At 54.7% G+C, this 25,306-nt stretch overlaps 1 protein-coding gene across 1 annotated transcript in view; it reads left to right on the forward strand.

Moving 5' to 3' along the window:
* Nucleotides 1-25,061, forward strand: part of IFT172 (intraflagellar transport 172) — a gene marked incomplete at its 5' end in the record, with an annotated part of 32,954 nt that extends 7,893 nt beyond the window's left edge. Inside the window, 38 exon segments of the mRNA XM_009073465.1 lie at nucleotides 1,353-1,406; nucleotides 1,903-2,006; nucleotides 2,646-2,731; nucleotides 3,169-3,281; nucleotides 4,425-4,592; nucleotides 4,928-5,064; nucleotides 5,846-5,953; nucleotides 6,479-6,563; nucleotides 6,918-7,010; nucleotides 7,327-7,404; nucleotides 7,769-8,017; nucleotides 9,487-9,565; nucleotides 9,966-10,086; nucleotides 10,455-10,599; nucleotides 10,674-10,763; nucleotides 11,158-11,255; nucleotides 11,458-11,593; nucleotides 11,671-11,787; nucleotides 12,371-12,513; nucleotides 13,169-13,262; nucleotides 13,500-13,564; nucleotides 13,666-13,846; nucleotides 14,328-14,437; nucleotides 14,827-14,944; nucleotides 15,486-15,584; nucleotides 15,929-16,038; nucleotides 16,517-16,580; nucleotides 17,142-17,228; nucleotides 18,637-18,753; nucleotides 19,524-19,634; nucleotides 20,371-20,490; nucleotides 21,850-21,945; nucleotides 22,592-22,651; nucleotides 23,411-23,509; nucleotides 23,674-23,724; nucleotides 23,727-23,829; nucleotides 24,601-24,689; nucleotides 24,909-25,061. Of these exon segments, the coding sequence (XP_009071713.1) occupies nucleotides 1,353-1,406; nucleotides 1,903-2,006; nucleotides 2,646-2,731; nucleotides 3,169-3,281; nucleotides 4,425-4,592; nucleotides 4,928-5,064; nucleotides 5,846-5,953; nucleotides 6,479-6,563; nucleotides 6,918-7,010; nucleotides 7,327-7,404; nucleotides 7,769-8,017; nucleotides 9,487-9,565; nucleotides 9,966-10,086; nucleotides 10,455-10,599; nucleotides 10,674-10,763; nucleotides 11,158-11,255; nucleotides 11,458-11,593; nucleotides 11,671-11,787; nucleotides 12,371-12,513; nucleotides 13,169-13,262; nucleotides 13,500-13,564; nucleotides 13,666-13,846; nucleotides 14,328-14,437; nucleotides 14,827-14,944; nucleotides 15,486-15,584; nucleotides 15,929-16,038; nucleotides 16,517-16,580; nucleotides 17,142-17,228; nucleotides 18,637-18,753; nucleotides 19,524-19,634; nucleotides 20,371-20,490; nucleotides 21,850-21,945; nucleotides 22,592-22,651; nucleotides 23,411-23,509; nucleotides 23,674-23,724; nucleotides 23,727-23,829; nucleotides 24,601-24,689; nucleotides 24,909-24,998 (4,068 nt within the window).
* Nucleotides 25,062-25,306: the final 245 nt, after the last annotated feature.

Genomic DNA, 25,306 nt, shown 5'->3' on the forward strand with positions numbered 1-25,306 from the left:
TGGGGGGCTAGGCTGCTCTACATAGGTACCTTCCAGATGTGAATATATGAATCTTAGTGTGTTTTAAAAAGCAAAACAGAAAAACCCAGAAAACCAGCCACTCATGACTGCAGTCCCACAGCTTGTGGTGGGGCCATTTCTGGTACCAAACAGTTGGCACAGACCTGTCCGTGCTGTGAGCCTCACGGAGTGCTGAGCCCAAGTGCCAAGCCTGGAGCAACATAGGTACCTTCCAGATGTGAATATATGAATCTTAGTGTGTTTTAAAAAGCAAAACAGAAAAACCCAGAAAACCAGCCACTCATGACTGCAGTCCCACAGCTTGTGGTGGGGCCATTTCTGGTACCAAACAGTTGGCACAGACCTGTCCGTGCTGTGAGCCTCACGGAGTGCTGAGCCCAAGTGCCAAGCCTGGAGCACGTGGGCAGTAGGCTAATGTCTGATAGAGGTATTAAATAGGCTTCAAGGACACATTTGCTTTGTTCACAGAGGTATCATATACTTTTAATCAGGCTAATGATGTGCTATCAATCTCCCTTGGAGCTGGAGCTCTGACTGCAGATTTGAGCTGGAGTGCTGGTACTTTGTAATGGGACTGAGAATCTGGCCAGACTGGAGCTCACAGGTTTCTCTGCACCTTACTGCACAGAGGAGTGTCTCTTTCAGTTGCACAGCTGTACTCACTTCTCAGGAAGAACAGGGCTGTGTCCATTTGCCATCTCTGTCTCACTGGAGTTGTGCTGAAACAGTGATTTGGAGCTCTTACTCCAGGAGGGAAGAGGACAGCTGTAGCCTTGGCTTTCAGTTTCCTGCTCCTCTGGCCATTTGCCTGTTGACATCACGATAGCAGTTGTGTTATTCTGTCTTTTTTCTCAGTCAAGTTGCTCCCCCAGTGGCACAGTGATGATCATTGCTGGCAGGACCCCAAAAAAGAAGTGTTTCAGCTCCCTGTGGTGTGGAGATTCTGCCCTCATCAGTGGTAGCACTGATTTTGTGGAGATTACCAGATGCAAAGGGGCTGTTGGGGTGCTTTTGGTAATAAAACTGGTCTGGGGAAGATTGAGAAGTGCCTGTGAAGGAATAGGACAGAGGGAATACCTCAGTCACATAAAGGCCTCTTGTCCAGAAAGCAGTAAGATACTACACAAAGAGAACAGGAATCTGAGGTTGAGGAGAGGAAAGTGTAGAATTTGCAAGCTGGGAATGGCTGAAGAACAGTGTTGACAGCTGAAGTGCTGGAACATGATCCCTGCTGTCTGTTGTGGAGCTGGACAGTGGGTCCCAGTGCCTGCAGCCTGGTCCTGGCTGGAGCTGTCAGCCCATCAGCCTCACCCCATGCTGTTGCCTTGCAGGTGGCCTGGCAAGGGTCTGGGGGGAATGAGAAGTTCTTCTTCGACAATGAGAACGTAAGTAGGCTGGGACAGGATGGTCCCTGTGAATGGTGAGTGAAGCTGTGTGTGCACCAGCAGGAGAAGTGTCAGCTGTACTTCTGGAAAACCCTGGGGGAAACCCAGCAGTTTCCTGGACTTCCCCTCTCCATGCAGATTCCAATCTTGCCTTTTCCACATGCCAGGTACAGAAAGACTCTGTGTGGACTGGCAAGTTATATAAGTCATAACCCTACAGGAGAGAGGAGGAATTAAAGAGCAATGGCCAGAGGGGGTGTTAGAGATACAGAATACAGCTGTCAGGGGGACAGCTTGGCTGCTGCAGGGCTGATAGGCCCAGAGCTAAACTCCCCAGCCCTGGGGAAAGCTGGCAGTCACAGCAGGGAGGTTCCTGACCCATCCCTGAGGCTTTGAGTTTAGACTTGTGTGCAGCAGAGTTCGTTCCTGCGCCCTTCACTGGCAGTGTGAGTGCTCACATGGCCTTTCTGTCAGCGTGTTCCCTTCTCACCACCAGGTCTGCATGATCTTTAATGCTGGAGAGCTGACGCTGGTGGAGTATGGGAGCAATGACATCCTGGGCTCTGTCCGCACCGAGTTCGTCAACCCTTACCTGGTCAGGTAAGGGCTGCACCTGCCTGGTAGCCAGCACAGGCACCTGGTGACAGTGAGCTCAGACATACAACCCCAGAAGAGTCCCACTCTGTAGAGCACAGCCCCTAGACACCCGAGTGACCCCTGTTGACAGTGACCAGTGGTGGCTTTAGGTGGTTATTTCTTGTCAAGTTTTGGAAGCATAAGCCTCTTTTTTCTCTGGTCTATGCTCAGTGCAGCTTGCCAAGGCTGTTGCTGAAGTGGCACCTCCTGTGCACATTCTCAGGCAGCTCTGCATCCAGTTGGTCCTGGTACAGCAGCATCAGGGACTCGGATGCCAGCAGGATCTCCTCTGCGCCTCTGAAATTCCATACCCTGTTCTCTGATTTGGGAGAAGATAGGGCCATGGGCTGGGCAGAGGTGGAAGCAGTGTAACCAATGTGCTGTTGGGGACCCCTGTTCCAGAGGGGCAGCTTCCAGGGGGAAACCATGGATCAGAAAAGTTTGCTCTCACTTGAGGCAGTTATAGGTACAGAGTCTCAGGCCAGAGGACTGCCAGAGGCTCCATGTGCTTGGGGGGCATGCAGGGAAGTCTGGGAGGGACTGTGTGGTTGAGATGTGTATTTTGAGAGCAGTGAAGGTAATGGTCACCCAACCCTTCCACAGTGTCCGTATCAATGAGAGGCGTCAGCGAGGCGTGGAGGAGAACAAGAGACTGGCTTACCTCATAGATATCAAGACTATAGCAACAGGTGACTGCAACCTTCCCTCTCCTCCCCTGTGCTTTGTCAGCCTTCCTCATTCCTTTGTACCTCCTGTGCCAGGAAGCATATCCCTGAGGGTCCTGCAGATTCCTGCAGTTGCCCTCTGCGTTCCCTCTGGCTGGCAGCAGCCCGGTGGGGACCAGGCTGTCCCGTGGGACAGACACAGCCCCGGGTGTCTGTGGCTGTGTCCTGGACACAGGCTGTGTGCAGCATGGTGAGGGTGCTGTGCTGCCCCACTGCCCTGAGCTGTGTGTGCTCACCCGAGATACAATGTCCCTGCTCTCTGGTTTTCATCACATAGGGTCTTTGCTGGGGGTCCTGTCCTAATTAGGTCCCAGGCACCCGATTCCCGCAGGGCAGCACTGAAGGTTCATTATTTTGGGATACATCAGACACTCACACTTTTCCTTTCTTTCCTTCCCCAGTGGACCTTGTTAGTGGCTACAACACTGGGACAGTCAGTCACGACAGCAAGATTGATTGGCTGGAGCTGAATGAAACAGGCCACAGACTGCTCTTCAGGGACAAGAAGATGAGGGTAAGGCAGCACCTCAGACTGTGTGGCAGGGTGGTGTGTCTGAGGTGAGGCAGAGACAGACATGCCTGAGGGGAGTGAGGGGAGGTGAGACACACATCTGCAGTACTCATGATTTTTGACTGCTCCTTTGAGAAGGATTGACCATGTCCAGATTGCATGAGCTGGCAGCACTGCATGGTTCATCTTGAACTCAGTTACTAGACATCTTGCTTCATCTCATCGCACCTGAAAATGAAAACCAGTGATTCTTCTGCTGTACATATGTCTGTGATATTCAAAGTCCTGGCAGTCAGGTGAAGCCCCAGGTGGCTGGAAAAAGGGAGATGTAGTGCCCATCTTTACAAAGGGTGGACAGCAGGACCCTGGGAACTGCCAACCTGTCAGCCTCCCCTCTGTGCCTGGGAAGATCATGGAGCAGATCCTCCTGGAAACTGTGCTAGGGCACATGGAGGACAGGCAGGTGATTTGGGACAGCCAGTATGGCTTCACCAAGGGCAAGTCCTGCCTGAGCAACCCTTCTGTGATGGAGTGACTCCATCAGTCGACAGGGGAAGGGCTACAGATGTCATTTATCTGGACTTCTGCAAAGCCTTTGATACAGACCCTCACCACATCTTTCTTTTAATTGGAGAGGGATGGATATGATGAGTAAACTGTTAGGTGGATAAGAAAGTGATTGGGTGGTGGTCAATAGCTCAGAGTCTTGATGGACATCAGTGACCAGTGGTGTCCATCAGGGTCCATACTGGGACCAGTGTTGGTCCTTCTTGGTCCCTCAGTTTGTTTCCATGCAGGATTTAGGAGCCCATTCTCCTGTTCCAGCTCTGTGGTTGAGAGGGAACTGAAGCAGCACAAGGCATTTGCTGGTTTGTATATGTCTGTGGTGAGCTGTAAGGGAGGCAGGTGAGCTGTAAGGGAGGCAGGATCTCAGCTGCTTAAAATGCTGCAAGAGTTTAAAAAGGTCTTCACTCCTGGATAGCAATGTGTGTAATAAGCATGGGCTTTTAGGCTGCATATGTCGGAAAAAGTCTGCTTGCTGGGTGCTGTCTGTTCCCAATCTGCCTGCTCAGACATCCTGCAGTGTCTGTGCACTGCCAGCCCTGCCAGGAGCTCAGCTGAGCACGTTCTCCTCTCCCCCTCCAGCTGCAGCTCTATGACATTGAAAGCAGCACCAAGACCACCATTCTGAACTACTGCTCCTACGTGCAGTGGGTCCCAGGCAGCGATGTGGTGGTGGCTCAGAACAGAAACAGCCTCTGCGTTTGGTACAACATCGATGCCCCAGAGCGAGTCACCATGTTCCCTCTGAAGGTAAAGCTCTGGAGGCTTTCATTGCCTCCTGCAGCTTCTGTTGCTTCTTGCATGTCTGGGAGAATAGTCAGGGTGGCGTGGCAGAAGGGAGACAGAAGGCAACTGTTGGTTTCTTCTGGACAAAACACGAGCTCATCCGTCAGCTTTGTGGCACAATTCTGGCAGAAGATGGAGGTAGTTGGTATAGCAAGGAACTAGTTCATGGCTCACACTGCTCAGGCTGAGCTCATTCAGCAGAACTGTGACCCACAGAGCTGTCACAGTGCTGCCCTCACATCCCTGCAACCCCCCTGCTTCAGGAGGACACGAGCATTGACAGTTGGTGCTCTTTCCAGGGAGATATCGTAGACTTGGAACGGAATGATGGAAAGACTGAAGTGATAGTGTCTGAAGGGGTGAACACTGTGTCCTACACCCTGGATGAAGGCCTCATAGAGTTTGGAACGGCCATTGATGATGGAGATTATCACAGGTAAGTGCTAGATGCACCAGTGGGGGTGGCAGGTAGCCCATGTCACACACCTGAGTCAGTGATCCATGGACTGCAGCAGCAGAGCTTTCCATGCAGAGTTGAACTTTAGGCTCTGAGCATGGTGTTGGTGCCCGGTCTGTCTGTAATGGACATCAGAGTCCTTCAGAAGGGAATATTCAGCTTTTGCCTCCTCACAGCTTGGTGGTTTCAAAGCAGGGAGAGACTGGGCAGTGTGGTCCCACAGACACTGACAGGCATTCACTGAACACATCATAGTCACTTAACTGCAGCAAGTAACTGTGTCTGCAGAGCCCCCAGGGGTGAGGTGATGCTTGGGTGCTTTTGCTGCTGCCCTTCAGGGATGGTGGCAGTGTCATGCACACGTCCAGGAGCTGTGCAGAGTAACAACCAAGTGCCTGCAGCAGTCATATCAGCCACCTGGGCTCTGCTGGCACTGTTAGAGGACTTCACAAGTGACCAGGGGAGCAAACTTCACTCGAGAGGCTTCTTCTCCAGGGACTTGCATCAGACACAATACTTGGACTTGTCCCACACTGCTGCAGCCTTCTGCTGGTTATGTGTCTGTAAGTGTCTTAGCCCAGGTAGTGCTCACCCAGATCTCAGTTTTCCCCTGCTCTGTCTGTGTTACACAATTCTCTTCAGAGCTGGGCACACACAGATTGCTTTGTCTTCAGCTCAGCTCTGGTTAGGAGGCTAAGCCTGGGATTTTCCTCAGAGAGCTCTTCTGTTGCTGAGAGTCTGCAAATCTCTCTGTCTCAAGGGCTACTGCATTTTTGGAGACACTGGAGATGTCCACAGAGACTGAAGCCATGTGGAAGACCCTGAGCAGACTGGCTTTGGAAGCAAGACAGCTGCACATCGCAGAGAGGTGCATCACATCTCCCTACCTGAAACACTTTGCTGAACCCCTTACAGAAACCAGGGTCCAGCTAAAGATGTGTGTGGCCTGCAAGATTCACTGCACTGGAGACTTTAAGTGTTGTCTATGCCAGGCCATGGCTTTGCTCTGCCATCCCAGCCAGTAATGCCAGAACCAGGGATGGGAAGACATCACTCTGCAGTGTAAATTGTGGATGGCAGCCCAAAGTGGTGTGTAGCAAGGCCTCAGGGAGTGACAGACATGGACAAGCTCAAGCCATCTCTGAGGCCTGGGGAGGTGAAACATGAGCCTTGGTCATGCCTGTGGCTTCTGCCATGGAGCAGGGCTAGAGGGCACATCTGAACACGGGGCTTGGCAAAATCCTCTTGAAGCAGAGCTCCCAGAGCTCCCTCTCCCACTGCAGAGCTGGGTCTGCTGCCCAGATTCTGATTTTGCCACCCAGATTCTGGTTTTGCCTTGGACCCAAAGTGGGCAACAAAACCCAGTTACTGACTAACTGCTTTGTGTTCCCAGGTGCTTTGCAGCTCTGGGGAACATGGCAAAAGCTCAGTTTTTGCACCAAACCAATGCCATTGCTGACCAGGCAGCTCAGGACCATGTAAGTCAAACTCTTCCTGCTGTGCAGAGCAGTAGTGTTCCTCTAACACTTGCATGCACATTACCTTCTATGTCCGTGCTCACCAATGTCATACTACAGACCAATACCTGGGCTTGTAGAAAGTGCTGACATCCTTCATCCACACCTGCCAGGTCCCTCTCAAGGTTGGCCATGCCATACTGTTCCAGGTCCCTCTCATGCCTGGCCATTTCCTACTGCTCCTAGCTTGTCACTGCTGTGACTCTCAGCTGTCTTTCATCTGTGTAATGACTCAGCTCCCCTGCAAGTCCCCTCCATGTCCCCTTCCAGAGCCTGTTCTTTCCCTCAGCAAACTGAGCTCACTGTTGCCTGCAGGGTGGGGATGGCACAGACCATTACTTGGTGAGGGCTCGCTTGGCCATGCTAGACAAGAACTACAAGCTGGCAGAGATGATCTTCCTGGAACAAGTGAGTAAAGAAACAAAGAGTAGAAAAGGTTTCACTGATTTCTGAGCAGGGAGGTTTATGCCCTCCTCTGTCAGAGGAAAGGAGGATGTTGCCTGTTCCTGGGAGAAGTTTTTGCCATGAGGCAGAAGGAGGTACTCCTTGTTCTAAGGTGTAGGGTGCATGAAGAGGGTGAGGGAGGATGAATATCCGTGTAAAAGGGACAGAACACTTTTTCAGGTGTTTCCTGCACATCTCACCCTGCCCACTGTGAGAGCTCCTTGGCAATGTATGCTCCTAGCCTGGAGCCTTCAGGTTAACACTTTGCTTTCTGACACAGAATGCCACGGAGGAGGCCATGGACATGTACCAGGAGCTGCACATGTGGGGTGAATGCATTGTGGTGGCCAAGGCCAAGGTACAGAATATTGCTGCACTGGGTGTGGGCTTGGTACATCTTCTGGCCCATTCAGGGCCTTGGGTTCTCTTCACCTGCCTTATCAGGACCTCGCTTCTGCTTCGGAAGGGCTCCAAGTAGAAGAGAAGGTTGCACTGGTCTAAGTACAGACTGGATGAATAGTGAGGGAGAAAAGCTACTGAAATTGGTTTAAGAGTACCTGAGACTTCAAAAAAAGAATGGATAGTGCCATGGTACACAGGGCTGGCACTGTGGTTTCTGCTGACTGGGCAGCCTGGTGCTGTGACCAGCTGTTCAGAGCCTGTAGGATGAGCTGGACAACATCTCCCCTTACCCAGGCCAACCAGAGCTGTGTTTCCCACAGGGACACCCGATGCTGGAGAAGCTGCATCGGGGTTACTACCAGTGGCTGCTGGATACCCAGCAGGAGGAGAAGGCTGGGGAAGTCCAGGAGGGACAGGGTGACTACCTGGCAGCCATCAGCCTGTACCTGCGGGCAGGGCTGCCAGCCAAAGCAGCTCGGCTGGCCATGAGCAGGGATGAGCTCCTCACCAACGGGGATGTCATCGACAGGATCTCCACAGCACTCATCAGAGGGGAACTCTATGAGCAGGTGAGTGACCCTCCCCACTGGCCTTTCTTCTGAGGGGCACCAGGGTTCTTACCCTGTCCTCTGCACCTGTGAGACACGGGGGGTCTGAGCTGGAAGGCAGAGAGGTAATTCTGTGTTGGTACGTTTGCAGTTAACATGAGCAGATCCTCACTGCTTCCACTGAGCACAGGTGAGGTCTAGAATTGCTGGTATGAAGCAGGAAAAAGATCACAACTCATTGGCGTCATGTCTCCAGAATATCCTGTCAGTGTCAGTGATAATCAAGGAGGCCCCTGGGAAGGTGGGAACCAACAGGAATGGAGTCATGAATCAAACAGAATGCTTGACATCACTGTGGAAGTGTCAGTGCTTCCTCACAGCAGACTAGAGTGATAGTGTAAGGATAGTCAAAATTGTAGAGGTAAGGAAGAAAAACTAAGGAGCTTAAGACTATCTGTAGCACAGAGAAGGGATATGATTCTTTGTGTGTAGAACACCAAAAATTGGTAACACCAAAGGGTGTTTTTCCCCCAGCACATAACCATGCTGATGTAAGAAGGCAGTGCTGAGTGTGCCCAGCATGCAGCTCAGTGTCCTGGTTAGCAGTGGCCTCTGGCAGGTGCTTGGGAGGGGAAAATGTAGAACAGGGCAGGCAGATAACAGGGTGGCACTGCCCCTGGTGTGCTTTCGTGGCGTCCAGCAGTTTGCAGGCCATAATGTACCTGAACAGGTTTAATTTTATGTTTAAGAGCTCTTGATAGATTTTACTTTCATGAGCTTGTCAAATTATCTCTTGAACCATCTGTGCTTCCTGAGTTACAGTTCTGGCTGTGAGCTGCCCAGTTCAGTTATATGTTGTGTGAAACAAAACAGTGCTTTTCGCTGGCCTGTTCTGTGTGTCCTGCGTAAGTTACATTTCTCCACTCTCACTTTACCTTCAGCATTTTCTGACCATTTCATCTGGACCCAAGAGAACTTTGTGCTTTTCCAGACCTGTTCACCTTTTCTTAAGCCTTCAGTTGAAAAGAGTAACTGCGGAGCTCACAGCTGACAGATGTCTTGTTAGCAAATGTATAAATGGTCCAAAACCATGACAAACCATGGAGGTAGAGTCTGTCAGATCCATTAAATGTGATGAACTCGGGAAGCTTCTTGTGTGCATGGAGAGATGGACAGATACAGTATATAATTGCTCTATTATTACAGTCTGTCTCTAGATGTGTGCTCTCTCCACCAGTCCAATGCTGAAGGGAATGAGCCTTTGCTCTGCCAGGATGGATGTGCTGGGTTGGCACAGAGGACAATGGTCTCAGCACACGCTGTCTTGCCTAGGAGATCCTTTATCCCCATGCTCTGGGTTAGTGGGGAAGGCAGAGCTGGTGGAGGAGGTTGTGTGGTAGGACTGACAGGCTCTGTGCATGGAACTGGTGGGGTATGATGGTGTGGGGAGGCCATGGCTCTGGAAACTGGCAACTTGTGTTTGTCCTTAGGCTGGAGACCTGCTGGAGAAGGTTGGGAACCCAAGGAGGGCTCTGGAGTGCTATAGCAAGGGCAGTGCCTTCCTGAAAGGTACTGTGTTCAGTGTATTGCTCCCTCCTCACCTCCAGCAGGAGCCTGGGTGCTCTGGCCTGGTGACAACATGAACTATTGCCCTGGAGCCTGGAGATGCCTGGATGATCTGTAGCTTCCACCTATCTTCTCATCCTGTGTGTGTATTGTCACACAGTTGTACTTGCACACTCAGTCCCAAGACAGTGTTCTGTTTCCAACCCCTTTGACCATGTTGATTGCACCAGCATGGATTTGGTCCAGCTCTGCACAGGGTTCAGGTCTCTGGGTGACCTGTTGGGGCTGGAGTGGCTTAGGCAGTCACCACTCCCCAGCTCTGTGCCCCATCCAAGGCCCATGTTTGCCCTACAGTTCCAGCTCCCTGCTGGCCTCAGTGTGACAGCTCTCCTGTCCCTTACAGCCGTGGAGCTGGCTCGCGTGGCATTTCCTGCAGAAGTGGTGAAGCTGGAGGAGGCCTGGGGAGACCATCTGGTGCAGCAGAAGCAGCTGGATGCTGCTATTAACCATTACATCGAAGCCAGGTGGGGCAGAGAAAGGCACCAGCAGGAGACTCAACAGGCTATGAAGTTGATCCTGTTTACCTCTCTCAGTGGGGGGGTTACCTGAGTGAACCCCTCTCACCCCTCTTCACAGTGCTCCCAGTGCTTGTGTGCAGTCTCTGCTGGCACCATACCTTCCCACATCTCTCCCAACATTCTTCAGCCCTGATTGCTCTTCCTCGCTGTCCTAGTTCACTCATCCCCCTTGGCATTGCCAGTTGCTCAGCTCCTTTATGCTGCTCTACCCCAGGAAGCTGAACCCAGCAGCAGAGCACCTGGTCTCCCTGGTGTAGCACAGCTGGAGGAGGTGGCTGCTGCCTGGCTCTGAGGAGGGATGGGTTTGGTCCTAGGTGCTCAGTTAAAGCCATCGAGGCAGCCCTGGGAGCTCGGCAGTGGAAGAAGGCCATCTACATCCTGGACCTGCAGGACAAACAGACAGCAGCCAAATACTACCTCAGGATTGCCCAGCACTATGCAGCTTTACAGGAGTACCAGGTGAGGCCACAGAGCACAGTCACAGCTGCCCTGCATGTCCCTTGGGAGTGCTGAGCATGGCCTTTTCCCGGCAGGTTGCGGAGGAGCTGTACATCAAAGGAGGACAGACCAAGGATGCCATCGACATGTACACGCAGGCTGGGCTCTGGGAACAGGCTCACAAGGTAGGGCCAAAGCCAGAGCTTCTATGGCCCTCACCCTGCTTGGTGAGGTGTGTCGTCCACCAGGAGGTGCTTTGTGCACCAGCACCTGATCAACCAGCACTCCTCCCAGAGGATGCACACTGCGCCTCCCAGCAGCCAGGAAGAAATCCATTCCCAGTATCCACGTCCTGGCTATCCCTTCCCTGTCTCACAGCCCCGTGTGGGTGCACCTCTGACACAAATGGCCCTCACCAGGGGCTGGTCCTGTGTGCTTCAGCAGTGACACATGACTGCCCATGCTCTGCAGAGCATATAGCGTATTTGTCAGATGGGAAGGAAATTGGCTTTCCCTTCTCCACTGCCATGTGTCAGGAAATGGCTGTGCAGTGTCTTCTCTGTGTGTTCCTTTTGGCAGCTGGCAGTCAGGTGTATGAGCCAGGAGGATGTGGCTGTGCTGTACATCACCCAGGCTCAGGAGATGGAGAAGCAGGGCAAGTACAAAGAAGCAGAGAGGTGAGTGTCTGCCTCGGCACCAGCCCAAGACTGAACCCTGAATCGTGGCTGTAGTGAGGAGGAGCCTCTGCCAGGGCAGGAGCAGAACTTGGGACTGGGGTTTGGACAGGTCAGAGTACTCTGCCCACACATCAGCCCTACAGCTGGTATTTCAGGGACTGGCTGTGTCCTTGCTGAGCCATTGCGGGTGATGTGTCCCCAGGCTGTACATCACTGTGAATGAACCCGATCTGGCCATCACCATGTACAAGAAGTGCAAGATGTACGATGAGATGGTTTGCCTGGTGGCCAAGTACCACAAGGACTTACTCGGAGACACTCACCTGCACCTGGGCAAGGTGACTGCATCTTCTGGCAGGGGGTCAGCCAGGCCAGGCAGGGGCAGGAGTGCCATTAACTCACTCTCTGACTGCAGGAGCTGGAGGCAGAGGGACGCTTGCAGGAGGCTGAGTACCACTACCTGGAAGCCAAGGACTGGAAGGCCACAGTGAACATGTACAGAGTGAATGACATGTGGGAAGAGGCATACAGGGTAATCATCACTCCCAGCTCCCTCCCTGTGTGGGGGTCAGGCTCTGACCTGAGGGATCCTGGTGGGAACTGCTTTGTCTCTGTTTACTGCAAGATCAGAACACTTGGCATACACTACCCACCTTCAGCACTGGTCCAGCCCTGCATGCCCGTGGGCCTCCTGCTCAGCAGTATTGCACCCCAAAAGGGTGCCAAGGGCAAAGCAGGGCTTGACCGGTGGCTCCTCTGCAGCACTGCCTTCCTCCAGGCACTGCTCTGCCCCTGACCACCGCAAGCCACTGTACCTCAGAGGTGCTCTCTGCTCACAGTGCCCCCAGCACTGCTCCCCTCGGTGTGGACACAGTGCCAGGGTCACATCTGCTGCCCAAAGAGTGGTGTGGACTGTGCTGAGCAGACAGCAGCTGTTCTGCTCTGCCGTAGACACCTGTGTTTCACTCTCCCACTCACCAGTCTAGTGGTGTCCATAGAAGGGTTACTGGGGAGGAAAGTGATGATTTTGGTGCTCCCCCATGCTAAAGGCATCACCTGGGAGGGACTCAGTCTGCTGATGCACTGGCCTCTTCCACTTCCTTTGCTTTGGGCAGGTGGCCAAGGCTCATGGAGGAACAAACTCCCATAAGCACGTGGCTTATCTGTGGGCGAAGAGCCTGGGTGGAGAGGCAGCTGTGAAACTCCTCAGCAAATTTGGGCTTCTGGAGATGGCCATTGACCATGCTGCAGACAGTAGGTATGCAGGTGCCTCTGCCCAGCACTTCCCTCCCTTCTGCCTGGCCTGAGAAAAACAGGAGGCCCAAGATAGCTGTGAGCAGAGGTAGCTGCAGGTCCAGGATATGGCATGTCTTCCCACCCCACTGTGCTTCACATAGGCATTCCCCTTCCTCCACACATCCTGCTTCCCCTGCTCCTGTCAATGTCTCAAATGCCAATTCCAAGCAGGGCAGGCAAACACAGTTTTCCCCTTAATCTCAGCAAAGAGACCTAGTGAGAGCCTCTGAGCGTGGGAGAAAACATTCCTCCTGTCAGCATCCATAACTGCCTGCCACGAGAGTTTTGGCCCTGGTCTGAGCCTGGTGTCTGCCTGCACTGCCACTCCCTGCTGCTCTCCCCCAGGCCCCCACACCTCTCAGCTCCTCTTAGGGTGGAACCAAGGACCTTGGGCAGTAACAGTAGATGTGAAGGAGACAAAGTTCCACAGTGGAGGCTCTAGAAGCTCCTGTTCTCTGGTCAGGAACAGGAGGTACAGGCAGTGCCCATTCACTTGATACCCTCTGTATTCCCTTCTCTTCTCACCCAGTGTCTTGTGCTCTACTTGATGTCTTGCTCGTGTTGAAGGCACACACAGCACTGAGTCCTGCTGTCACCCATTTTCTCTTTCATTGCAGGGTCTTTGAGTTTGCCTTTGAACTGGCACGCCTCTCCATGAAGCAGAAGATGCCAGACATCCACTTAAAGTATGCCATGTTCCTAGAAGATGAGGTAACTTCTCCCCTGGAATAGGTGGGAGTTCTCTGGTCGCTCAGGTAACTGAGCAGTTGTCCGTAGGCTGCTGCAGCTGGCACAGTTCTGGCTACAGTCACTGCACATTCAAAGGGCTCCACAGTGACAGCCCCAAGCTGCACACACACCTTTGTGTCATAAATTCTCTGGTGAAGGAGGTGGTGTGATGGTGGTGGCACAGGAAGGTATGAGAGCAAATTCCTTCCTCTCTTCTAGGGCAAATTCGAAGAGGCTGAAGGAGAATTTATTAAAGCAGGGAAGCCCAAGGAAGCTGTGCTGATGTATGTGTCCTTCCACATCCATACCTTGCCAGCCTGGCTGCCTCTCCAGCTTTGGGCTGCTCCTGTCATCCCCCTTCTTCCATCTCGTGCGATTCCCCCAGGTTTGTGCACAACCAGAACTGGGATGCTGCACAGCGAGTGGCTGAGGCTCACGACCCAGAGAGCGTGGCTGATGTGCTGGTTGGGCAGGCACAGTTTGCCTTTGAGCAGAGAGAGTTCCAGAAAGCAGAGGCTTTCCTCCTGCGAGCACAGAGACCTGAGCTGGCCGTAAAGTACTACAAGGTGAGCACAGTCTGTGGCAACACCATCACCTTCCTCACCTAGTCTGGATGGAGGGAAGAAATCCATCTCTCCGTTCTTGCTGTCAACTTAGTAGCCAGAGAGAAACCATTTACTCAAGGGTTCCTAGAGGAACTTAATTCTGGCCTGGACTGAACCTGTAGATGTCACAGCATAGCTTCACTCTCACAGTTCCTGGAGGACATACCCTGCCAGAATATGGGTGGTCCTCAGGGGTAGCACAAGTGGGTGCATTTGGAGACTTAAGTGCCTTTCCACAGAGGTATCTGCAATGGGTGAGCATGTTCCCCTGAGCTAGTTTGGGTGAATGGGTAGACGTAGGTGCCATTCTGGATGAGGAAAGGATTGGATGGTGCTGCTGGGGTTGGTTGTTGCAGTGATTCTCTGGCAAGGTGGCCTGTGGGGCTCGGTGTGGTGGCAGCAGTGGGGGGAGCTGATGCCTATGCCTGCTGTGCTGGTGCAGGATGCTGGCATGTGGAGCGAGGCCCTGCGGATCTGCAAGGAGTACATGCCCAGTCAGCTGGGAGAGCTGCAGGAGGAGTGTGGCAGGGAGGCTGCCAAGAAGGGCTCCAGGTAAGGAATGCTGTGGCCGGGCTGCAGGGAGCTCTTCCCCATAGCCCTAGTGCCGATGCCTTGCAGAGACAGCCTGATGGGGTCCCTGACATCCAGTTGTGTCCTTCTTGAGGGCTCTGGACTTATTACTGCGTAGCTTGCCCAACATCCCTGCTCTAGGAGGCTTGTTCCTGCTATACAAGGTCTCCCAGGTGGTTTCTTGCCACACTTAGAGATCTCCACAGTCTCCTGTACCACCAGTACATCTCCCCAGGGTCCTCAGTCAACTCTTTCCTCAGCGCTGTGTGTTTCCTGTCACACCCCCACTCTGCCCGAGGTCCCGTGCCCCTCCCTGCAGTGCCTGCAGGCTCCCTGGAGCACCCCAGCCCTGCTCACAGCTCTCCCCGCAGCGGGACCGAGGGGCTGCTGCGGCGGGAGCAGGCGGGGGAGCACGCCAGGGCCGTGGACTGCTACCTGAAGGTGCGAGATCCCAGCAACAGTGTCCTGCTGGAGAAGTGCTTGCTGAAGGTACTGTCATTCCCTTCCCCTGCTCTGCTGCCTGGAGCTCTCCCGCAGCCCGAGTGCCCCTCTCACTGCAGGGCACGGGAGAACCTGCAGTGCCTGCAGGGCCGGAAGCCTTCGCGGCCGTTCCCCCGAGCTGTGCAGGCTGTGCTGACCCCCTTGCCCTGGCACCACTGCCTGTGGCAGGCTGGTGTCTGTGTGCCCAGGGCTTCCTGCGCTGGAGAGCTGCACTTTGCGACTCAGCCCTTGCTGGGGGAGCCCCCTGTGCTCTGTGCCACCAGCCTTTGTTGTGTTCTGTTCATACTTTCACTCACTCCCATGTCCTTGTACCAACTTCAGCAATTATGTCCTTGTCTGATCTCCCATGTGTGAAAGTAGCTGAGCTTTGCTTCTCTGACTTGGTGAAATGAGCTGCCATTTCTTCCCCAATTCCCTCACTGTTCAGGTGCTCCCAACTCTCTGTCTTTTAGCTGGGACTAAGCACTTTCCAGCTTCATCCCTCTCTCTCACAGCTTTTATCGCGTGTGCTGACAATTTCTCTTCACAGGCTGCTGAGTTGGCCGTGAAGTTCTTGGGCCAGTCACAGAGCCTGGAGGTGACGAGGACTGTGGCTCCTCAGCTGGTGGCCATGAAGAAATACAGCGCGGTGAGGGCTGGCTCCTGCCCCACACTGCTGGAGGAGGAGGGACATGGGAAGGGAGGGCTCTAGCCAAGGGAAGGAGGTCAAACTACATCCTCAGGTGATGGGTGGATGGCCTCACCCAGTCAGGCAGTGCAGAGTCTTCAAGGAGGGTGAAGGAAGGGAAGGGATTGAGTCCTGGAGCAGCATGGGAGAGCCAGGCCTTGGGAGGAGGCAGGAAGCAGCTGAGAGGGTTATCTTTTCGGAAGGGACTTCTGTGGTGGCTATGTGCTGGTCAGCACCAGCTTCAGCCTGGGATGGTGGGAGCCCATGGGGTTTTGTGTCACATGGGACTGTCTCTGGCCCTGCAGGCAGCTGAGCTCTACCTCAACCTGGACCTCATCCAAGAAGCTATTGATGCCTTCATTGAAGGGGAGGAATGGAGCAAAGCCAAGCACGTGGCCAAGGAGCTGGACCCCAGGTATGCCCTGAACTTGGCAAATTATGCTCTTCCTGCTCCCCCTCCCCCTACCAGATGATCCCTTGTCCTGCCTTGTCCTGTCCTGCTGACTTTATCCTTACTGGATTCTCCCCACAGTGACTTTCCCAGGCTCAACACATTCTCCACAGCTAACCCTTCCCAAGCCATTTACCATCCTGACACTTTTCTGTGGCCACACATGCCATGGAAATTGTTATCACCTTTTGTCCCATTGCTTTTCCTATCTCTCTTTTTCTTGTTATAATCCTGTGTATGCACTTCCTCCCGAGAGCCCTGTCATCCCTTGGTCTCCTCACACAGCAAAGCCCTGCCCCGACCCTTTCCTTCCCCTTCTGCCTGTGTCCCACCAGCAAGGCATGGCACTGCTGGAAGTTCTCTGGTTCCCAGGCTGGATCCAGCCTCTGCACTGATGCAAGACATGAGTCCTGCTGCCTATTAGGATTCTTTCTGCTCACAGGTCAGAGGAGTATGTGGACCAGCGTTACAAGGAGTATTTGAAGAACCAAGGCAAGGTGGATTCAGTAAGTATTGGGGATGTCTCACAAGCTAGGGAGCGATGTCAGGACCTGTGCAGATCCTTGGGACATTTCTCATGGGGCTTTTGCCTGAATATGTCCACAGGTGAGGAGTCTATATGTGCCTGTGAGCCATGGCTACTACATGCCATGGAATCACAGAAGGGTTTGGGCTGGAAGGGGCCTTAAAGTTTATCCAGTTCCACCCCCTGCCATGGGCAGGAACACCTTCCCCCAGCCCAGGTGGCTCCAAGCACATATTTCTGGGTCATGTTCAACGAAACCCCCAAGTCCTTCTCCCCAGGGCTGCTCTCCAGCCATGCCCTGCCCAGGCTGTCTCTGTGTGTGGGTTGCCCTGACCCAGGTGCAGCACCTGACGCTTGGCCTTGTTGAGCTTCACGAGGCTCACGCGGGCCCACCTCTGCAGCCTGTCCAGGTCCCTCTGGATGGCAGATGGGTCGTGCTGGCTCTGTGCTCCCATGCCACAGAGGGGGAGGGAAGGGAAGCCCTGGGAGAACTGGTGCCTGCCTGCTGCGAGCAGGAGAGCTGAGCTGTTTCCATCCCCAGCTGGTGGGAATCGATGTCATGGCTGCCCTGGATATATATGCGAAGCAGGAGCAGTGGGAGAAGTGCTTGGAGGTTGCAGCTAAGCAGGTGAGTGCCCGTGTGAGCCCTCGGGGACAGCCCTGGGCTCCTGCAGCCTGAGGCAGGGACAGCCCGAGCGGGTGGGCAGCGCAGGGAGCCACCCAGCAGCTCAGGAATCTCCATGCCACTCTCCTCATGGTGGCCAGCCAGGCTGAGCAGGGAAGCATTGGAACCTGGAAGCATATTGTGTTTTAATTCTGTGCTTAATGGAGCATTGGAAGAAGCTGAATGAGTTGTTTGGGCTGGAAGTAATTTGTGCCATGGAAACAGAGGGCTCTGCAGAAGAAAGCCTTCTTCATGTGCCCTGGTGTTAGCTGGAATGAGGCATCCTTATCAGAAAAGCAGATCTGACACTTCTTCGGTTTTACTGACCTAAAACTAACAAAATTACCTCAGCACAGTAATAAAAATGGAGAAAAGCAAAACGAAACTGTTTTACAGTGCTGCCTCAAGGCACTAAGAGGAGCAGAAAGCTCTCAGTTGCCAGGATCTGCTTCGAGGGATGGTTTGTATTCAGAGGTTATTGATTGATGAAGGGGTATGGATTGGCTATTGATTCAATGGGTGTTGATAATGGAGATAACATGGGGCAGGTGCTGATTCTTTAGAGTGAGGTATTACTTCAGACTGAACAGCAGGGCAGCCCTGGGGAGGGCAGCTGTGGTTAGTGGGGATGTCACAGCTCATCACTCATTAGTCAGGCTTGCTGCTGGGGATAGTGCCTTGGCAAAGTGCTGGAAATGTCTGGGACTGGTTTATAACTTTGATTCTGACCTTCATCCCACGCTGTCCTGTGGCACTGGTCTCTCTTCTGTTTAATAAACTCATTTCCACTGCTCAGTTTCTAACAGGATTGTACATTTTATGCCATTTTCTTCATCTCGTGACTATATTTAAGCATGTGTGAAGCTTCTCTCACTTGAATTTCTGTAAGGCCAAGTGTCCTCAGTAGAGTCTATGGGGTCAGCAGAGGTATGAGCAGTGCTCTGAGGAGGTTTGCATTCCTGGAGCTGTGACAGAGTGTGGATAATGGAGTAGAGCAGCCTTATAGTTTGCAAACATCTTCCATCCTGGAGGCTTTTGGTTCATTTTCTCATTAGCCTAAGGTCTGGCTTACAGTTGGTACCTGTGGTGTCACATAGTGGGTGTGCTGCATCCTTCAGGTGTTTGGCAGTATTCCTTTGGCAAGTGGGGAACAGCTGGAAAACAGCTGCATTTGCATGTGTGGAGGATCAGCACAGCATCAGCTGTGCAGGACTTAAGAGATCAGTAGGGCCCAAACCAAACCCCCAGGTGTGCTGTGTGCAGGCTCTGAGCACCTGCTGGGACTCAGGTGCGTGGCTGAATCCATCCCCTCCAAGCAACCAGGGTTCAGTTCCTGACCCTCATGCTTCTGCTTTCCCTGTGCCTTCCCCAGAACTACAAAGTGCTGCACAAGTACGTGGCTCTGTACGCGACGCACCTGATCCGGGAGGGCAGCTGGGACAGGGCTCTGCGCCTCTACGTCCACCACGGGGCACCTGCCAACCCCCAGGTAACACAGGCCGTGCGAGCTGCTGCGGGGGCACGACTGGGCTGGGTGGGGCTCAGCATGCCCAAGCCTCTCCAGCCCTCAGTGGGTTCCTCCAGGGGCTAAAGGCAACATCTGGCACATTCTCCATGGAGCAGGAGTTGAGTATTTTTGTTTGTTCTGAATAACTCGAGCACCAAGTTCAGAACAAAAGGAACCATTTGGCTCTCCGAGAGCACTGGCTGCAGGCAGCTTCCTTCCATCCTTCCCTTCTTCCCTGCATTGTACCCGGGTCCTCTGGCAGCCGGTGACCTGCAGCAGTGCCATTCATAGTATCATGTGTTATGGGGTTGGAATGGACTTCAGACATCTAGTCTAACCTCCCCTGCCCTGGGCAGGGACACCTCCCACCAGAGCAGGTTGCTCAAGGCTCATCCAACCTGGTTGTGAACACTGCCAGGGTTGGGGCAGCCACAGCCTCCCTGGGCACCCTGGGACAGGGTCTCACCACCAGAACAGGGAAAACTTCTGCCTAAGATCTAACCTAAATTTCCCTCCTTCCCTTTGTGCCCCTTGCCCCTTGTCCTGTCCCTGCAGCTCCTAACACAGATCCCTCTGCAGCTTCCCTGGAGCCCCTTCAGCTCCTGCAAGGTGCTCTGAGCTCTCCACACAACCTTCTCTTCTCCAGGCTGAGGCTTCCCCATTCCCTCAGCCTGTACTTGGCAGCAGAAGAGCTCCAGAGTCTGATGGCTCCTGGTCTGTTTCCCCACACACTTCTGTCCTTTCTGTTGCAGAATTTCAATATCTACAAGCGTCTCTTTGTGGAGATGGTGAATGCTCCTGGCATGAACTGTGCCGAGGCCTATGCCAGCTGGGCTGACCTGCGGGACATGATCCTCAGCCTGGTGAGTGTGGCCATGGTCTGGCCAGTCCAAGCCCTGGGGCTCCTGACAGGGCAGGAAGAAGAACCACTCTCTCCCCAGGTGACATAGGCACTTTGTAGGACACAGGCACAGGGGAAAGGGCTAACAGTGTGGACAGTAGGACAACAGAGTCTTGTGAAGGGGCAGAGCAAGAGAAGGCAGATGAGAAGGTGCTCAAGGCCAAATGCTAGCAGTGGGTCTGGTCATGGGCCCTTGCAGAGCTCCTGTGTCACTATGACCCAGGAGACTATCGCAACATGTCCACGTCGTCCCACACCTGTATTCAGCAGCCTGTGGGGACAGGACAGAGCTACTGAGCTTGGAAAACATGAGTCCTTCCCCTCTCCCTAGGGATGCTTGGAGCCTTCTGCTCCTCATTCCTGTCCCAGGCACCTCAGCCAGGGCCGTGGTTGCCTCATCTGTTTCTGTCCCACAGATACTGACTTCTAGCACAAAAAAAACCACAAATCCCTCACTGTCCATCCAGATTCTCTCCTACTTCCAGTGCTGCCTGTTGTTGCAGTGCCATTGATTCTGCCTGGCTCCCACACCCTCCTTCCTTCAGCACTCTGTGGGACCCAGAGCCACCGAGGCTCAGCCCTTTTCCAGCCCCAGAGGTGCCTGGATAGTTCAGATCCTTCTCTCTCCTGACTTCCCTGGCCCCAGGTGGATGAAGAGTCCCCTCGTGCTCTCAGTTACTCTCGTTTTCTCTCCTCAGTGTGAAAACTTGGTGAAGTCCAGCGAGGCAAACTCTGCAGCACATGAGGAGTTTGAGAGGATGCTGCTGATCTCCCACTACTGTGCCACCCGCGCGGCTGCACAGGGCATGAAGCAGCTGGTGAGGCTCTGGAGCTCCTTTGCCAGGTCACCACCCCGTGGGGATGTGCAGGTTCAGGGCTGTCCACAGGTCGCTGTTCCACTTCATGGATTACTTACGCATCATGGATGCATGAGGAGGGACTGCAGTGATCTGTGAGCTCACCACTGGCAGGTGGAACTGGAGAGGATCATCTCTGCCTATAGTGGGAACTGCCTCAGCCACTGAGGCTGAGCTGTAAACAAAGAGGGAAGCTGATCCATGTTCTTGGCATGACTTGAGAGAGCAGAGGCACCAGTAGAAAGACAGGGGTCACAAAAGATCTGGGCTTCCCAGGAAAGGGATTGCTTCCTCACAGCTGTCCTGGTCATGAGAGCTGCTGGGCTTCACACATGGTCCTGGGAGCAGGTCAGCTGCCCAGGGCTTGGTCACTACTGGTCCTGTGTGCCCTCAGGGGCCTTTGGGAGCTCCTGGGCCTGTGTGGAGGTCTCAGAAAGCACTGTGTGAGTTTTGGGAGTGTTGTATGCACTGGGATTTGTTCTAAGCCACAGTGTGTAGAACCCTCCCTGCTGCAGTCTCGATCCGTGTGGACATGGAATCATGCTAGAGCTCTGTGTGGGTGTGGGACTTGAGCTACGCTGGAGCAGGCTGTGAACAGGAAAGGTCGCACTGCTAGGACCCCAGTGAAAGCCACAGGGGAGACTGGGGCTTCCCCATGGCTGTGTGTGGGTGTTGGGGCTCCAGAGACACGTCAGACAGCAGGAGCCAAGCCCAGTGCCTTGGCAACCTGTGCAGGCTCCACAGCTGTGGAATGCTGGGGTGTTCAGGACCACGGAGGAGGGTTGGCCTTGGCAGTTCTGGTGTGGGCATGGGTATCTGGCAAGCAGAAAAGGGAAATCTCCCTTTAATTCCTGACCCTTGCTCCAAAGTCCTTACAGAATTGAGTGTAAGAAAAAACTTTCTGGGGCTGTGCCTGGAATAAGTTTCTTGGAGAGGCTGGAGAGTGTCCATCCCTTGAGATAGTCAAAACCTGCCCTGAACCTGCTGTAGCTGCCTCTGCTTTGGCCAGGGCTGGGGCAGGACTGGGTGGTCACTAGCACTCCCTTCCAGCCTCATCTGTTCTGGGACCCAAATGGTGTAGTTTGGGTGTGACTTCTAGGGAGAAGGTTCACAAAGGTTCCCAAAGCAGAATTTCATCCCCAGTTGACAGTGCTGTGTGCTCAGTGCTGAGGAACTCGGGGTCAGCACTGGAGGCTTTCTTTGTTACCTGGAGGTGCAGAGTCCCTGCCCGGAGCCCCGGGTGCTGTGATCTCATGAGATCCCTACCCACCTGGTTTTCCTGTGCTGATTGCTGAGGCTTTCCCACCCTCTGTGCCACAGGACACAGTGGCTGCCCAGCTGTCCATCTCCCTGCTGCGCCACACGGATCTGCTCCCTGCAGACAAGGCTTTCTACGAGGCTGGCACAGCTGCCAAGGTGAGAGCTACCTGCCACCAGGGCACAGGAGGAGGTGGGGCATCCTGGGCTTTACCTTCCCAAATCCTCCCAGGAGCCAGACTCTGGCACTGGAGGCTGTCCCTCAGCGAGGGGAGAGGTCCTGTAGAGCCAGAGGACGGACCAGAGGCCACGTTATGGCTCTGTTAGTGTGGATGTGCTACCGCTCAGCTCTGCTCTGGTCACCTAAGTGTCTGACAGTGAGCCCAAGGGCAGTGACACATGGCAAGGACAGCAGCATGTCCTCACTGCCTGGGCCTGGCTGTGCAATAATGGAAACATGGAATGGTGTGGGTGGGAAGGAACCTTAAAGCTCATCTAGTTCCACCTCCTGCCGTGGGCAGGGACACCTTCCACCAGCCCAGGTTGCTCCGAGGCCCTTCCAGCCTGGCCATAATGCCTGGCTCCATCGTGTGGGACAGCCTGTGGCCAGTGGGCTGGTTGTCCCAGGGATTCATCCTTAGGCATGGCGAGCTGGGATGTGCACTCATCTTGTCCATCCCCTGTGCTGCAAGCAGAATGCTGTGGCACAGGCACAGCCATGTCCTTCCCAGCCACGGCTCCTGAGGGGAGCTGTGGCTGCGAGGATGAGAGGCCCAGCCTCACTCAGGGTTCCTCTCTGTACCAGGCAGTCAGCTGGGAGAACATGGCATTCATCTTCTTGAACCACTTCCTGGACCTCTCAGACGTGAGTGTGCTCTGTGGGGGGAGGGCTGCATCACTAAGATGTCTCTGGGCTGTAGGGCCACCACAGCCCCCAGCCTGGCCAGGGCACACCTGAGGCTCTGGTGTGGCAGCTCGTGCTGATGGAGAGCCCCAAACTCCACTGGGTGTGTGTGCACAGCACTGGGACCCCCACAGTGCCTGTGGGAGGAGCTGCCATCAGGGCACCTGCGCAGCCCTGGCCGTGTCCCCCTGGGTGTGCCAATGCCTCTGTGCACGTGGCAGCACAAAGCACACTGCCCTGAAATCCTCATGGCTGCAGGTGCTGCTACAGCTTTCTGGATGATCTCAAGTTGTTCCAAGGGAAGGAACACTACCTGGGGGGGGTGGAGGCCACAGCCCAGTGCTTTGGCCACTGTGATTCAAGACTCAGGAGTCCCCTCAGCCCCTTCCTTGAGCAGCAGATTGGTCATCAGAAGCACCTAACTTAAAGGAACTGACAGTCCTCGCTGTGCCAGACTACCAAGTGCTGTCACAGCTGCTGGGGGAAAACAAAAGCCCCGGTTATATCTTCCCCTTCTTCGAGGCCGCCTGACAAGTCTGGGTAGGGCAGTGTCTGAGTGGCACTGCAGAGGGTGGCTGTGGATGCCAGGAGTGCCTGGGACAGGAATGAGGAGCAGACAGGAGCACCCTCACCATGAGCTGTGCTGTGAGCCCATGGCTGGCACTGCCTGAGGCTCCACCACCTCTCCTTTCCCAGGATCCACCACCTCTCCTTTCCCAGGCCATTGAAGAAGGGAACCTGGATGCCCTGAACCACTCCGATTTCCAGGGAACAGACATTCCCTTTGAAGTGCCACTTCCAGCCCAGCAGCACGTGCCCGTGAGTGTCACCTGCCTCCTCCAGCACTCCGAGCAGCGATGCTGCCTCGGGTCCCTCCGAGCCGGGGCTGGGGCCACGTCCTGCTCTCCCGCGTTCCTGGCGCCCTGGGGCTGCAGGATCAGCAGCACAGCAGTCCCAAGCCGTGCCCTGGCCTCTGCCTGCAGGAGGAGCAGCGCGAGGAGGTCAGGGACTGGGTGCTCACCGTGTCCGTGGAGCCCCGCGGGTGGGGGGGGTGCTGCCGCGGGACGAGCGCGACACCTACGAGGCCTCTCTGGTGGCAGCAGGCACTGGGGTGCACTCCCTGCCCTGTGTGCTCACAGGTGAGCTCCAGCCCTGCTCGCTCACACAGGGGTGACAAGGTGCCGTGAAGGGAGTGGGAACATGCTGTGCGGCAGGTCTGGGCTGTGCTGCAAGAGGAGTGAGGAGACTGTGGCTGTGGGCACCTGCTCAGCTGGAGGAGATAGAAGGATCCTGTGGTTTACTGATGGTGACTGAGCACTGCAACAGGTTGCACAGACATTGGACATCTCCATCCTTAGAGACAGCTGGAAGCTGTCTGGACACAGTCCTGTGCTGGAGTGGCCCTGCCTGAGCAGGGGGTTGGACCGTACAGGCCCCAGAGCCCTTCCAGCCTCAGGCACTATGTGTCTGCAGTGGCTCAGGCTGGCACAGCTCTGCCTGGGCACTCCAGGCCGGCCAGCACAGACACGGCAGCTCCTGGCCCTGCTCTGCCCAACTCTACAACAGCTGTCCCTTCTGGCCAGTTGTGTCCCCCACGTGCACACTTCAGACAGTGCAGGACTTGCAGAGGGTCAGAGAAGGGGGAGCAGGGGGGGCCCACCAGGAACAGGCTCTGGCTCCAAAGTCAGGAGCTGCGTGCCATTGTTTGACCTTCCCACTCGGGTGGAGTTGCTCAAAGGCAGTTCAGCTTTCACCTCCCTTTGATCCCACCGCTCTGGGCACCCCCTTCTTCACTCTGGTCTCCTAAAGCCTGAGGTGCCCTCGGTCCCGTGCAGTGCCCTGTGGGTGCAGCACCAGGTGGGGCCTGCCGTGGGGCTCAGCCCGTCCTGAACGTGTCGCTTTGTGCCCAGGGTACCCTGTGTTAAGGAACAAGATCGAGCTGAAGCCAGGCCGGGAAGTCAACAAGGACACGTGGTACAAGTTCGTGATGGCTGTCAAGGTGAGCCAGGGCCTCCCGCCCCCTCCCCGAGGCAGGGACAGGCTGTGGGTGGGAGTTCAGCCCCTCAGGCTGACCATGAAACACTCCTGCTGGGCGAGACTGTCCCAGGGGGTTTACTGCACTCTCCCATGTGTCGCTGGGAGCCGCAGAGTGCCCTCGGGCAGGGCTTCAGGGGTGCCCCAGTGCCAAGTGCCAGTGCCAAGGCCTCTCTCTCTGCAGACATCCCACAGCCCTGCAGGCCAGGATGTGATCGAGTTCCTGCGGCGCTGGTGTGGGGGTCTCCCGAGCACCAGCTTCTCCTTCCAGTGAGCAGGACTGGCAGCTTTCAGGCCTGTTCTTCAGCACCCTCCACCTCCACCCCAATAAATGTGTCTCGAATCTGCTGTGCTCCTGTTTGCCAAGGGACACTGAGCCCAGAACACCTGCAGCTCCTGGGGCTGCAGGTACACATAACCCTATACATGTATGTGTCAGCCTCCACCCTGGTGGTGACTGTCACACACGGCTCTGTTGACATCCCTGTGCCCAGGGAGCAGTGAGCATGGGGATGGGCTCACACAGCTGCTGCAGCCCTTCCCTCAGCATGCACAGCACTCACAGCAAACAGCGTGGAAAAG

This window comes from Acanthisitta chloris, unplaced genomic scaffold (assembly GCF_000695815.1).
Source record: "Acanthisitta chloris isolate BGI_N310 unplaced genomic scaffold, ASM69581v1 scaffold9794, whole genome shotgun sequence".
Lineage (NCBI taxonomy): Eukaryota > Metazoa > Chordata > Aves > Passeriformes > Acanthisittidae > Acanthisitta > Acanthisitta chloris.